This window comes from Gracilinanus agilis, chromosome 3 (assembly GCF_016433145.1).
Source record: "Gracilinanus agilis isolate LMUSP501 chromosome 3, AgileGrace, whole genome shotgun sequence".
Taxonomy (NCBI): Eukaryota; Metazoa; Chordata; class Mammalia; order Didelphimorphia; family Didelphidae; genus Gracilinanus; species Gracilinanus agilis.
In genome coordinates, this window is record NC_058132.1 from 60,515,629 (window position 1) to 60,530,684 (window position 15,056).

The 15,056-nt window shown below is 45.4% G+C and overlaps 1 protein-coding gene across 1 annotated transcript in view; it reads right to left on the reverse strand.

Moving 5' to 3' along the window:
* ASAP3 (ArfGAP with SH3 domain, ankyrin repeat and PH domain 3) overlaps window positions 1-15,015 on the reverse strand; it is a 69,638-nt gene extending 54,623 nt beyond the window's left edge. The window contains exon 1 of the mRNA XM_044668724.1: window positions 14,775-15,015. Coding sequence (XP_044524659.1) covers window positions 14,775-14,909 — 135 coding nt within the window. The 5' untranslated portion in view covers window positions 14,910-15,015. The remainder of the gene's footprint in view (window positions 1-14,774) is intronic.
* Window positions 15,016-15,056: the final 41 nt, after the last annotated feature.

Below are 15,056 nucleotides of genomic sequence, written 5' to 3' on the forward strand. Positions count from 1 at the left end.
GCTCCGAACCCACCAGGCACCACCCAGACCGCCGTAGGGGCTAGCAATGGGGGTGGGGCGGCCCGTGACTCCTGGAGCCAGGGGAGGCCGGACGCCTAATGGGGGGGAGGGGGGGGCACGTGGCACCCGCCATCTAAGGATACGTATCCAAGTGGCTCGGCCTTAGCTTTTTTTTTTTTAAGCCCTTACTTTTCCCCTTCGAGTCAGTCCTGTGTATGGGCTCCGGGGCAGAAGAGCAGCAAGAGGTGGGCAAAGGGGGTGAAGTGACTCGCCCAGGGTCCCCGTGCTAGGCAGTGTCTAAGACCACATTTGAACCCGGGACCTCCTGCCCCTCCCCTCGGCCGCCCTGCGCCCGGCCTTATCCTTCCATATGACTGGGATCTCCAGAGAACGGGAATTCCCCTGGCGCGGGCCTCCGCACGAGGCCGAGGTCCCAGAATGAACGTCCTCAAGACCACGAGGGGCAACCCTGCCGAGCTCTCACCTGTTGCCGGGCATCGGCGGGGCGGGACGTGTGTGCCCCTGTGCGGCGGGGGTGCCACCCCCGCCCTGCTAAGTCCTAGAAGCCCCGGAGCCTAGCCTTAGTGCCACCCGCCCTGCTAAGTCCTAGAAGCGCGGCGTCCTTGTGCCGGGCCCTGCTTAATGCACGGACACCTGGGCTAGATGTGTGTATGCCCATCACACATACAGGGGGGCCGTGTGCTTATATGTCCCGGTGTGCCCTGCTCAAGTGTGCCCACGTAGACATACATGTACCTGTGCTTCCATCTGTCTGTCTGCCTATCTGTCAGTCTCTCTGTCTATCCATCCATATCTCTCTGTCTATCTATCCATCTATCTATGTATCTGTCTGTCCATCTGCTCTCTGTCCATCCATCCATCTATCTATCTTCTGTCTGTCTATCTGTCTTCTATCCATCCATATATCTATCTGTCTATCTGTCTGTCTGTCTATCCATCCATATCTATCTGTCTGTCTGTCTATCCATCTATCTATCTGTCTATCCATCCATCCATCCATCCATGTGTCCGCCCATCCATCTTGCCATCTCTCTCTCTCATGGCACCCCAGTGCCCAGCACAGTATGTGCACATATAGCTGCACACGCATTAATACAGATGTGTGTGTGTCCTTGTACCCTCAGTGCCAGCACATACAAATGCGCACGCATACACAAACACGTGTAGACAGATATAGATAGAGCTGCCACTGTGGCCCCGTTGCTGAGTACAGTATACAGGCACACACGTGTATGCATGCTCACACACGCGCACACTCTGTCCTTGTACCTCCAGTACATAGACACAGGCCTGTCACACACACACACAAACTCCCGTGTGTCCCCGCCAGCCCTGCTCTCACAAAGCTCACAAGCTAAGCTCACCTGTAGTCCAGGTGGCTACACAAACTATCACACTTCAAGTGTGCTGGCCATCTGGCCATCTGCCATCCTTCTACCCACCTTTCCAGCTATCTATGCATTTGTCTATCTTTTCTCTCACTAGATGGATAGTGTAAGACTGACGGAACAAAAGAGAAATCAAGGAAAAGGGCCTTGCAATAACAGAGAAGGGAGGGAGTGCTGTCCCCAAGAAGCAATCAGGAAGGGCTTCCTGGAGGCCAGGGGCTCAGGGGTTGGCCTTTATTTCAAGAGTCTGAGGCTGGGGAAGCAGGCAGGAAATCCCTTCTAGGCAAAGGAAAGGCAGGAGAGGGCGGAGGAAGAATGAGAGACACAGCAAGTATCTGCGCTAGACTGAAACAGAGAAGATGTGAGGGGAAGAGACAGGCTGGAGCCAGAACAGGAAAGGCTTCTGGAGAATGGGCATCAGTGTGTGTGTGTGTCTGTGTGTGAGAGAGACAGAGACAGAAAGAGGGAGGGGAGAGAGAGAGAGGAGAGGGGAGAGAGGGAGAGGAGAGAGAAGAGAGAGAAAGAGGGAGGGGAGAAAGAGAGAAAGAGGGAGAGAGAGAGGAGAGAGGGAGAGAGAGAGAGAAAGAGAGAGAGAGGAGAGGGGAGAGAGAGAAGAGAGAGGAGGGGGGAGAGAGAGGAGACAGAGAGAAGAGAGAGAGAGGAGAGAGGGAGAGAGAGAGAGAAGAGAGAGAAAAGAGAAAAAGAGGGAAGGGAGAGAGAGAAAAAGATATACCCAAGCCCGGGCCATGGAGGGGAGGCTGAGGAGAGGCTGGAGGCAGGAAGCCCTTACAAGAGGAGAAACCCAATGGACTCATTTTAGTTCATTAAACATTTATTATTAAGTGCCTCCTGTATACCAAGAACAGTGCTAGGTCCTGTGGGTACAAAGACTTCAAGCGCTTCCTTCCTTCCTCTCTAGGAATCTACAGTCCACTTGGGGAGAAACATGTCCACAGAGGAGTATGTGGGAAATATACACAAAATAAACCCAAAGGAGTTCTGGCTGAGAGGGGCAGCAGCCAAAACTTGGGGAATTAGGGAAGGCAAGCATGGAGGTGGGGGGGTCACCTGAACCTGCAGTGGAGCTGGGAACTCCAGCAATGGGGAGGCCTCCCTGGCACTGGAGACTAGACTAGGTTGGGGGTGAAGGAAGTGTGAAGCAAAGTGTATGTAAAGTGGGAGGACAGAGACAGAGAGAAGAGAGGGAGAAAAGGAAGAAAGAGAGAGCAACTAGGTGGCTTCGTGGATAGAGAGCCAGGTTTGGGAGGTCCTGGGTTCAAATATGACCTTAGTCACTTCCCAGCTGTGTGACCCTGGGCAAGTCACTTAACCCCCATTGCCTAGCCCTTACTGCTCTTCTGCCTTAGAACCAAATGCACAGTATTAATTCTAAGAAGGTAAAGGTTAAAAAAAAAGGAAAAAGAAAGTGAGAAAGGAGGGTTTTTTCTACTGTGAAACATTCAGCTAAAACAGGAGGAGAAGGAAGAGAGACAGAGACAGGCAGACAGATGCTATCTTTCAACCCCACCCCAGACCAAGAACATGGGCCCAAGGGACACCTCAGGCAAGAGGGTGTAGTGGATAGTGTTAGACCTGGTAGTCAGGAATACTTGTGTTCAAATCCTCCTCCAAACCTCACTAGCTGTATGACCCTGGGCAAGTGGCTTAACTTCTTCGAGTCTCAGTTTCCTCCTCTGTAAAATGGGGATAATAATAGCACCTACCTCCTACGGCTGTTGTGAGAACCACAGGAAATAACCCACATACAGCTCTGTACACGCCAGCTCTTATTTTTATTAGGGCAGGCTCTGCCACTACCTGGGAGTGTGGTGGAGAGTAAATTACTCCTGCCTCCAGGCCTTAATCTCTTCTTCTGTAAAAACAGGAAGCCTGGAAGAAGGCCCCATTTCAGCTCTTCAGCCTAGTGAATATGAACAATCTCTATATGCCACTATATGGGGTCTGTTACCCCAGTTCTGGCTATCAAAATAGACTATAATGTCTCAAAAGTTTTAGGGCATTTTTTTTTCTTTTTTAATCCTTACTTTCCATCTTAGAATCAATTGTATTGGTTCTGAGACAGAAGAGTAGTAAGGGCTAGGCAATGGGGGTCAAGTGACTTGCTCAGGGTCACACAACTAGGAAGTATCTGAGCCCAGATCTGGACCTAGGACCTCTCATCTTTAGGCCTGGCTCTCTAACCACTGAGCTGCCCCCCTTTTAGGGCGGTTTTAAAAAAGCTTTAGTAAGGGTAGCTAGGTGGCTCAATGGATAGAGCACCAGACTTGGAGATGGCAGGTTCAAATCTATCCTCAGATAATTCCTAGGTATGTGTCCCTAGACAAGTCACTTAACTCCCATTGCCTGACCCTTATCACTTTTCTGCCTTGAATCCAACACATAGGATTGATTCTAAGACAGAATATAAGGGTTTAAAAAAGAAAAGGAAAGGAAAGAAGAGAAAAGAAAAACATATATTAATGTGCCACTCTCAGAAAGACCCTTGGAAATGGTTATTGGGTTGAACTATTCAGAGACTCTCTCTGCCTTCAAGCTCACCAATGGTGAAGGAGTGGAAGTCTAAAGACTTATTTCTGAGCCTTGGCTTTAGAATATGTGAGCTGTGTAAGCTTGGGCAAGTCAAAATTCCCTCATGTGTGGCTCTTCCCCCATGTGTAAAATGGGGATCTTCTTTGCACTTCTTTCTGCAGAAGGCTAAGGAAAGTACCTTGTAAAACCTCAAATACTTTAGAAATGGGGGATAGTATTATTAGTTACAGCAAACTTTTCTTTGCCTCATTCATTGGACCATAAATTGGAAAGGACCTTAGAAACTTTATTCATCTGACACTTCCCCCATTTTACAGATGAGCAGACTAAGTTGAGCCAGGATGCTCATAAAAATCCCACCTCCTCCACCAAACCTGCCTTTAGTGACCAAAATAAAGCCTCCACTTACATTACCATATTCATAGTAGCTCTCAGAAGAAGTTGAGAAGAAAGGGTTGAGGGGGGTAGTTGGTGGCTCAGTGGATAGTCAGATCTAGAGACTAGAGGTCCTGGGTTCCAATCTAGCCTCAGATACTTCCTAACTGTGTGACCCTAGACAAGTCCTTTGACACCCATTGCCTAGCCCTTACTGCTCTTCTGCTTTGGAACCAATACTTAGTATCAATTCTAAGATGGAAGGTAAGGGTTAAAAAAAAGAGAGAGAAAGGGAATGCCCACCCTTTGGGGAATGACTGAAAAAGTAGTGTTAAGTGGGTAGAATGTAGAATGATTGGCTGGAGGGGCAGCTGGATGGTTCAGTGGATAGAGAGCCAGGCCTGGAGTTGAGAGGTCATGGGCTCAAATGTGGCCTTAAACTTCCTAGGTATGTGACCCTGGGCAAGTCACTTGATCCCAATTGCCTAGCCCTTGCCCTTCTGTCTTAGAGTTGTTACTGAGACAAAAAGCAAAGATTTAGAAGGAAAAAAAAAAGAATGACAGCTTAGTGAATGGACTGGAATAGGGTACCTTGAGAAAAGACAAATGTAAAGAATTCAGAGAAATATGGAGGAAAAGTCCAGGATAACTGAGGAAGAGTGAAATGAGCAGGACCAAGAGGCTGAAATACACAAGGGACCAAGAGACTGAAATATACAAGGGACCAGGAGACTGAAATGCACAAGGGACCAAGGGACCAAGAGACTGAAATATACAAGGCCAGACATGTCAGGGAAACAAGTGGGAGCCCCCATCCCTAACTGAAGGGGATGGAGGCCAGGGCTGATGCCCCCAGAAAACCCACCTTCACCCCCAGGAAAGGGTGAGGAAATGCACCTGTTTTCCTTCCTCTGAAAAACCAGGCATTGTGTGGGTGCACAGGGTTGTCAGAGCCGGTGGGGGTGGCAGTTGGTTTTGTTTCAATGCTTCCCTTTGTTAAGAGGAAAGACTCACAGAATAGGGGAGGAGGGAAGAGGAGGATCAAATATATTCAGAACGGAGGGGTTGGACAAACAAAAGGCATCGATAAACCTCTGTTTTTCTTTAAAAAGAAAGAAAGAAAATAGCTGAGGCCCTGAAAGGGGAAGTGATGTGGGCAAGGTCACATAGCCGCACAGCCAGGATTCAGACTTAGGGGCCTGGATACTGAAGATGGCTTTCTTTTTGACTAAGAAAGACTTCCTCCTTCCAGCTCTAACATCCTCTTCCAGTGTTCTGGCCCAGGTCTCTCCCAGCTCTGATATTCAGTGTTTTAGGCCTTTCTACCTCTGATATTCTGTATTCTTAGGCTCTTTCCAGCCCTGATATTATTCTATGTTCTAAGACCCCTTCTGGTTCTGATATTCTATGTTCTAAGGTCTCTTCTAGCTTTGATATTCTGTGTTTTTAGGCCCTTCTACCTCTGATATTCTGTATTCTTAGGCTCTTTCCAGCCCTGATATTCTATGTTTTAAGGCCCCTTCTGGTTCTGATAGTGTGTTTTAGGTCCTTCTAGCTCTGATATTCTGTATTCTTGGGCCCTTCCCAGCCCTGATATTCTGTGTTTTAAGGCCCCTTCTAGTTCTGACATTCTGTGTTCTAGAATCTCTTCCAGCCTTGACACGCTGTGTTCAAGGCCCCTTCCCACTCTGGCACAGTGTAAATGCTGGCTCCTGAGTCAGAGTCCTTGGGTTCATTCCCTCATACTTAGGTAGCCTTGGGCAATAGCTTCCCTCCCCTCATCTCCCTTTCCTCAACTGTCAATAAAAAGGGTTAGATTCAGTGGCTTCTGAGGTCTCTTCCAGCTCTAGAACCCCCCATCACCTTGATCCAGATCCTAGTTCAGCCACACTTAACTCTGTGTCGCCTTGTAAATCATTTTACTTCCTCTGGGCCTTGGTTTTCCCAAAGGGAGGAAGTCAGGTGAGATGACCTCTTAGGTCTGCCCTCCCAGCTCCAAATCTGAGCCTGTGACCTCAGCTGATGCACTAAGGTCCCTCATAGCTTACGCTAGGGTGTTGGGCTATAGTTCATTCTAGTTCTAACTCCTACACCCCATAAGGCAAAAGTGGGCTCCCTATTACACTGTGAGTTCTCCTGATTCAGAGAAGCAAAGGATTTTCTCTCTCTTTTTTCTTTAATATTTTATTTCCCCAATTATGTGTAATAATAATTTTCAGCAGAGGTTTTTTTGGCTGAGAGATTACCTAATTCATCATGGAGCAATGAATAAGAGCTCTGGACACTTCCTTGCTGAGTGTCTTTGGGCAAGTGACTTGGCCTTTCTCTCAGGCTCAGTTTTCTCATCTGTAAATAGGGCTATAATAATAGCATCTGCCTCCCTGACTTCAAGACCAGGGTCCTACCCACTATATGGCACAGTGGTGAAGTGGATAGAATGCTAGACTTGCCATCAGGAAGACTTGAGTTCAAAACCTGACTCAGACAACCAATCCCTCTTGATTCTAGTACCTTCCTTCTGTTAATTATTTTCCATTCATCCTGTGTCTAGCTTGTAGGTAAAGCTTGGTTTACACATTGTCTCCACAATTACATTGTAAGCTCCTTTCAGGCAGAAACTATCTTTTGCCCCTTTAGTGCCTGGCACATAGTAGGTATTTAATAAATGTTTAATTGATAATTATTTTTTAACCCTTATATATAAAAAACCCTTCATCTTTCATCTAAGAATCAATACAGTGTACCAAAGGTAGAAGAATAAGGGCTAGGCAATGGGGGTTAAGGGACTTGTTCCAGGGTCACACAGGTAGGAAGGATCTAAGGCTGGTTTTGAACCCAGGACCTCCCATCTCTAGGCCTGGCTCTCAATCCACTAAGACACCCAGTGCCCCCCTTACTTGCTCTCTTAGTAACAACTCTAAGACAAAAAGGCAAGGACTAGACAAATAGGGTAAAATGATTTGCCCAGGGTCATACAACTAGGAAGTACCTGAATATAGATTTGAACCCAGGTCCTTGTGACTCCAGGCTAGGTGTTCCATCCACTGTCCCACCCTTTTAAGTGATTATTTATGTGACCCTAGACAAGTCACTTAAAGAATCAGCTTCCTCATCTGTAAGATGGGTACAATAATAGCATCTCCCTCCCAGGGACGTGGGAGGGATCAAATGAAATAATCATCGAAGAGTGCTCTGCAAACCTTAAAACTCTATAAATGCTTGTAACAATGAGCCCCTTTCTCATAGAGTGATTATAAGGATAAAATTCAGTAGTTTGTCTAAAGCACTTTGTAAACTTTAAAGCACTCTATACATGCTATTATTGTTGTTGTTGTTATTGTTGGCTGAGTCGGCTCTGTAGGCTTCGGTTACCTCTTCCATTGAAGAGACCAAACAAAATTATGTTTAAGGACGTTGAATAAGATTATCTTTAAATCCCAAGATCTTGGGTCTTGGTTTCTGCCAAATAATAGCAACCAGAGCCTCTGTGTTCCCATCCAAAAAAAGGGGTTAATACATTTTCGAATACCTATCCCACAGGGTGGTTATATGTAATATTTTTGTTGTTGTTTAAAAAACAAACAAACAAACCTTACCTTCTGACTTAGAATCAATACTGAGTATCGGTTCCAAGGCAGAACAATAAGGGCTAAGGCAATGAGGGTTAAGTGACTTGTCTAGGGTCACACAGCTAAGAAGTATCTGAGGCCACATTTGAACCCTGGGCCTCCCTCCTCCAGTCTTGGCTCTCAATTCATTCAGCCACCTAGCTGTCCCAAAGGCATTATTTTTAAAAATCTGTTTTATTGATGTTTGTTTTTGATTCCTCTAAATTTTACTCTATATCCCCTCTTCTCCTTCCTTCCAGAGAATCATCTATTATAGCAAAGCATTTAAAGGATTATTTTTATAGAAACAGCATTATAGAAAAAGCATTTAAAGGATTATTTTTATAGATAAGAGTCCCAGACCAAGAGTCCAGAAGACTGATCTTCACGAGTTCAAATTTAGCTTCAGACATTTGACAGCTGTGTGACCCTGGGCAAGTCACTTAACCCTGTTTGCCTCAGTTTCCTCATCTGTCAAATGGACTGGAGAAGGAAATGGCAAATCACTCCAGGTTCTTAGCTGTGTGACCCTGGACAGTCATTTCACCCTGTTTGCCTCAGTTTCCTCATCTGTCAAATGAACTGGAGAATGATATGGCAAACCAGCTAGGATTTCTGCCAAGAAAAACTCAAATGGGATCAGGCAAGAATCAGGCACAACTGAAAAACAACTAAACAACTAAATTATCACAGTAACAGTCTTGTCCTTTTCAATGGCTGCCAGGGACAAGTTGCTTCCCTGCTATGATTTTTTTGTACTGAATATTCTGACAACCCAAGCAGTGTCTCAGTTCCTCAAATATCTTAAAAGAATAAGAGGAAGGCCTCCCAGGCTCATCCTCAGGGTGGGCAGGGTAGATATTATTTTCATTTTACAGAAGAAACTGAATCTCAGCAATATCAAGGGACTTTTAAAAAAAATCACAGAGGATTCTTCACTTGAGATCACAGTGCTTTGAGAGAGACAGAATAGGTTTTATTAATTCCATTTTACAGATGAGGAAACTGAGGCTCAGAGACACTGAGAAACTTCCTAAAGATCACAGGTTGTTTAGTTGTTTTAGTCATGTCTGACTCAATATAACTCCGTTTGGAGTTTTCTTGGCAAAGATACTGGTGTCATTTCCTTCTCCAGCTCATCTTACAGATGAGGAAACCGAGGCAAACAGAGTAAAGTGACTTGCCCAGAGACAAACAGCAAAGATTCTGGAGCAGTTTTTCATATCCTTCCCCAGCTCATTTTACAGATGAGGAAACTGAGGCAAACAGGGTAAAGTGACTTGCCCAGGGTCACACAGCCAATAAGTGTCTGAGGTTGGATTTGCACTGAGGAAGATGAATCTTTCTGACTCCAGGCCCAGCACTCTATCCACTGCACCACCTAACTGCTCTAAGGTCATCAAGGAATCCTCATTTGAGATAATGCTGTGAGAGAGGAAGAATAGATCTTCTTAGCTCCATTTTTCAGACGAAGAAACTGAGGCTGAAACATTAAGGGACTTTCTAAAAGTCACAAAGGAAATCATACTTTGTGAGACAGGCAGAGGAAATCTTAGCTCCATTTTACAAATGAGGAAACTGATGCTGAGACATCAAGGGCCTTTCTAAAGATTGCAAAGGAATTCTCATTTTGAGATAACCCTGTGAGGGAGGCAGAATAAATCTTCTTAGTTCCATTTTTCAAATGAGGTAACAGACTTGGAGACACTATGAGACTTTTAAAAGGCTACAAAGGAATCCTCATTTGAGATAACACTGTGAAGGGAGGCAGAATAGATCCTTTTAGCTCCATTTTTCAGATGAGGAAACTGAGGCTGACATACTAAGGAACTTTCTATAGGTCACAAAGGAATTCTCATTTTGGGATAATCTTGTGAGGGAGGCAGAATAGATTCTTTTAATTCCATTTTACAGATGAGGAAACTGAGGCTGACATATTAAAGAACTTCCTAAAGTTCACAAAGGAATTCTCATTTTGGGATAATCTTGTGAGGGAGGCAGAATAGATCCTTTTAGTTCCATTTTACAGAAAAGAAAACCAAGGCTGAGAAACTAAGGAACTTTCTAAAGATCACAAAAGAATTCTTATTTGAGATAAGGAGGCAGTTCTGTGCCTTCCCTCAAAGGAGTTTATGTTTCTACTGGAGAGGAGAGGGAGAAATCCTACACACCTCTAAATCCAGTCATTATTTTGTAAATTTTATTTTAATAACAAATTTCCCCATAAATTTTCCAACAGCTATTATACTTATTATTATCCTCCCAGTTTTTTTTTCATTTTTCTCCTTGAGAACACAGTAGGCATTTTCCACATAAAGAAACTGAGGCTCAGAGCCTCTGAGACCCAAACATGTCTGTTGCCAGCCTGGAAAGAGACAGGATGAATGTGAAAGGGTCTGCAGTGGAGGGGCTCGGGCTTGGGACAATCAGGAGGCTGGGATGGAGGTGGAGTGGGTCACGAGGGGAGAGAAGAAAAGATGTGGAACTAATTTCTAGAGAAGAGAAGGAGGCAAGGAGTCCGGAGGATCTTTGAGTGGAAGCCAGGGTCCGGTCGGGGGGTGAGGTGCCATGAATTTGGGGTGGCTGAGATCAGCTTGATTTCATGATTTCCTCCTGTAACGTCAAGCCACCTAGGAACCAGAGCAGAGGGATCGGGTGGGATTCAGGGTGGAGGGTTTGCCTAGAGATGAGAATTCCAAGTTCTGGAGCCATGCAAAGTGAGAAGGACACCTCCAGGAGGCCCACTCAATGGGAAAAGGCTCAATGAGAAAAATGAAGAAAAATGGGGAGGACAATAATAATAGTAGCTGTTAGAAAATGTAGGTGGAAATGTGTTATTAAAAAAACATTGTTATTAATAATATAATAAACAGAATTTGTTATTAAAATAAAATTAATTAATTAATTAATAATAATAGTAGCTGAACTTAGAGGTTTGCAGGATTTCTCCTTCTCTTCTCCAGTAGAAAAATAAACTCCTTTGAAGGGAGGCTGTTTCTGTTTGTTTTGTCTTTATACTCCCAGAACCAGCACAGAATAGATATTTCATAAGTGATTACTGAAAGAGTGAGATCCAGACCTAAAAATGGAGTTCCTGGGTCCAAATGTGGCCTCAGACACTTCTTAGCTGGGTGACCCCAGACGAGTCACTTAACCCCATGGTCTAGCCCCTATCACTCTCCTGCCTTAGAACTAATACACAGTATTGATTCTAAGAAGGCCAGGGTTTAAAAATTAATTAATTAAGGATGGTGGAACTGGATTGAATATCAACAAGAGAAAGATGGAAAGATTGAAGGTGGCCCTTGGGAAGTTCTAAGCTGTGGAAACTAAGGTGGAAAAACCCAAAATCTGGCCAGATTTACATTTTTGAAACTAGGTTCAAATCTTGACTTTGCTGCTTGGAATCCGTGTGACCCTTCATGAGTCTATGAGATGCCTCAAGCCTCAGTTTCCTTTTCTGTAAAATGAAAGGGATTGAAGATGGAATCACCTGCCAGCACTGGGACAGGGAAGGGAAGGAGGGGGATGAAGTTTGATCACATAACTTAAGAAAACTTGTATATAAAAGTTATTACATGTAATTGGTAATAAATATTTTTTTTTATTAAAAAAAAAAGTTATCCCATATCTTCTGTCTCAGTAAGTATTGGCTCCAAGGCAGAAGAGCAGTAAGAGCTGGACAATGGGAATTAAGTGACTTGCCCAGGGTCACACAGTCAAATTTGAACCCAGGAACTCTCATCTCCAGGGCCTGCGCTCTAGCCGATGAGCCACCCAGCTGTTCTCCCACCCCTAAAAGCATTTCTGGGACGCAAAGTAAAAACCTGCCCTTTCTCTTGACCTCCCATCAGGCGACGGGAGGAGGGGTCCTGGTGCAGACGGTGACACAGGTTTTGTCAGAAAAAAGGAGGAAGAGATGATACTTGTTGAAAAGCTGCCAAATTTCCAAGCCAAAAAGGGGGACCGGCTTGGCCTGGTCTGAACTGGGGCATAGATAGCGGAGCTCCAGGGCCCATTCTCAGGGCTGCCTCTGCCTCCCCTCCCCCTGCAGAGGCAGGGGAAGGCCCACACACATAGGGCAGGCCTTATGCGGGAGTATAAATGGACACTTCTGTCCACAGAGAAGCATTCACAGCTCGACCTTCCCGGGATGAAGCTTATTTAATATTTCAACAAATGATCTGGCAGAGGGAGAATCCCTGGGGTCCTTGAGCTCTGGGGATGGTATTCAGCTCTCTTGGGCAAGAAGAGCAAAGAGTTTAGGTCCTCTCATCCAGGGGGAAATCCAGGTTTTCATCTGGACATCTGGTCCAACCCAAACCTGAGCAGAAATCTGCTGTATAGCTGCCTTTGCAGAAGGTCAGCTGGTTCCATTGGAAAGCCTTGGTAAGGGGGAACTCACTATCTCCCAAGGCAATCTTCCTTTTTTAAAAAAACTATTTTAAATTCATCTATTTATTACCAATTACCAAAGCAGTCTTCCCTTTTAAAAACTATCTTTAATTAATTAATTAATTAATTACCAATTGTCAAGGAAATCTTCCTTTTTAAAAAACTACTTTACATTTATCTATTTATTACCAATTACCAAAGCAGTCTTCCTTTAAAAAAAACTACTTTAAATTTATTTATTACCAATTAACAAGTTTTCCTTTTTTTTTTTAAAACTACTTTAAATTTATCTTTTTTTTTTTTTTGTTTAAACCCTTAACTTCTGTGTATTGTCTCACAGGTGGAAGATTGGTAAGGGTGGGCAATGGGGGTCAAGTGAATTGCCCAGGGTCACACAGCTGGGAAGTGTCTGAGGTCAGATTTGAACCTAGGACCTCCCGTCTCTAAGCCTGACTCTCAATCCACTGAGCTACCCAGCTGCCCCTATCTATTTATTACCAATGACCAAGATAGTCATCCTGAAGAAAATTTTAGGTCACCATTTGAGATGGAGCAGAAAAGTAGTCTGACCACTTAGGCAAGGATAGTGAAATGTATTGAGAGTGTCTTATGGCATGGTGGAAAATATGATGGATTCAGAAGTCCCGAGTTTGAATCCTACCTTAGTGGCTTGTCACCTGTGAGTTCTTCATTTCCCTGGGTCTCCATTTTCCTCATCTATAAAATGATGGGGTCAGACCAGATGATTTTTAAGATCCCTTCCAGTGCTGAATCTAGGATTTTATTTATCCCTATTTAATTTCATCTTGTTAAATTGAACCTAATATTATGGCCCATCCTGGTGCCCTTCTCTATAGCCCATTCTAAGGCTGCCTCCTTTCCCCCTCTCTCTCCTGACACAGTGGGAAAGGCCTTAAGGTAGGCCTTAAGCATGACTATAAAAGGACACTTTCATCTGTTTGGATCTTTTTGGATCAGTGAGTTAGTTAAGGGTTCCCAACTTTCTGTCACCTACAAATCTGGGGCACATGCTTTTCTCCAGGGCACAGATAAATATTTTAAACTGACACGGGCTGAGCACAGATCCCTGTGGCATTCCACTAGCCACTGCCAAGTTGACCATGACGCATTCATTCATTGCTGCCTACTCTGGTGTTTTTATGAAATGACATAGAATGAAGTAAGCAGCATCAGAAAGAAAATAAGAAACCAAATGACTACACCAAGGTAAATAAAAAAACAATGAAATAAAACTAAACTCCTGTAGTCAGAATAACCAAACTTGGTCTTAGAGAAGATCAAAGAAAATGTCACTTTCTTCCTTTATTGTAGAGGTGGGAGTCTATGGGTGAGAAATACTGCATATAATGTCAGACCTGGTCAATTTGGTTGGTTGGTTTGGAAAAACTTCTTTTTCTTTTAAAATCTTTTTTTTTTTAATGAGGGGAAATTGTTGTTTAAAAGAAGGGGTTGGGGAGAAGATATTCAGAAATGAATGGAATTTATAAGCAAAAAGCCCATACAAACAAGAAAGAGGGGGGGAAGAATGATAGAATATACAAGGGCTACTTAGTCCCAGTCCCAGTCCCAGGGGCAGGTTAAATGCTAAGAGAATCCCCCTTACAAATGTGTTGCCCAGTTCCAGGGGTCAGATCTGGCTGCAATGGGGGAAAGGATACCAAAGAAAGGTAGGGATCCTGACCACAAGGCTGGGACGGTCTAGTTGGTGAAACAAGACAACACATGGATAAAAATAATTGCTAGAACACAGCACTTTAAGGCAAAGAAAGCACTTTTTTTTTTTTGAGCCTTACAACCATGATGAAAAACAAGTCCTGTTATCTACTCTGTTTTTACCAATGAGGAAACTGAACCTGAGATGGGTTAAGTGACTTGTCCAGGGTCATATGATTACTATTCAAACTCAGGTCTATCCACTATAGTGCCATATAAGTCAGGGAACTCAGAATGATGGCCCTGGGTTGGAGTTCATCCAGACTAGCTTATGGAAGAGGAAGGTTCAGGCCCTCAGTGGGCAAGAAGCAGTTTAGTGAAAAGATGACTGAGTTTGTAGAATGAGTTTGGATGCCCTGGCTCTGACACTCACTACCTGGGTGACCTTGGGCCAGTCACTAGGTTTGTGTGTGAAGAGGAGGCTGCCCAGATGGTCGCTATAGTTCTCTCCAGGTCTGAATCCACGATCCCAGGAACTGTCCCCCAGTCCGCGGGGCAGCGTGGGGCGCCCTGGGCTGCTGGACTCAGGATGACCTTACCTGCTCGCGGATGCAAAGGGGCTGGACCACACACTGGACACTGACCGGACACGAAGGGCCCGAGAGGTGTCCGGGTCAGGCTCTGCCCCTCCACCCGGACCCCCTCAGAGAGGGAGGGACCCTTCGAGTGGGACACGCCCCCCCTCCCCGCGTCACCCCCTCACCTCCTCCCTGGCCAGCGCCGCCCCCCGGCATCGGGGTATCTTGGCAGCGAAGGCGAGCGCGGCCGGGCCACCCTGGGAGCTGAGGTCGTCCGCGGTGACCGCCAGGAACTCGGCGACGCTGAGCTGCTCAGGCATGTCGGGGGCTGGGCTCCAGCCGGGGTGCGGGGTGCGGGGTGCAGGGGGAGGGCAGCGCCGGCTAGGTCCGACGGAGCTGTGAACAGCGCTGCGCCCGCTGGCGGCCTCTCACTCCCCTGCCTGGGCACAGTCCGAGGCCGAGGGCCC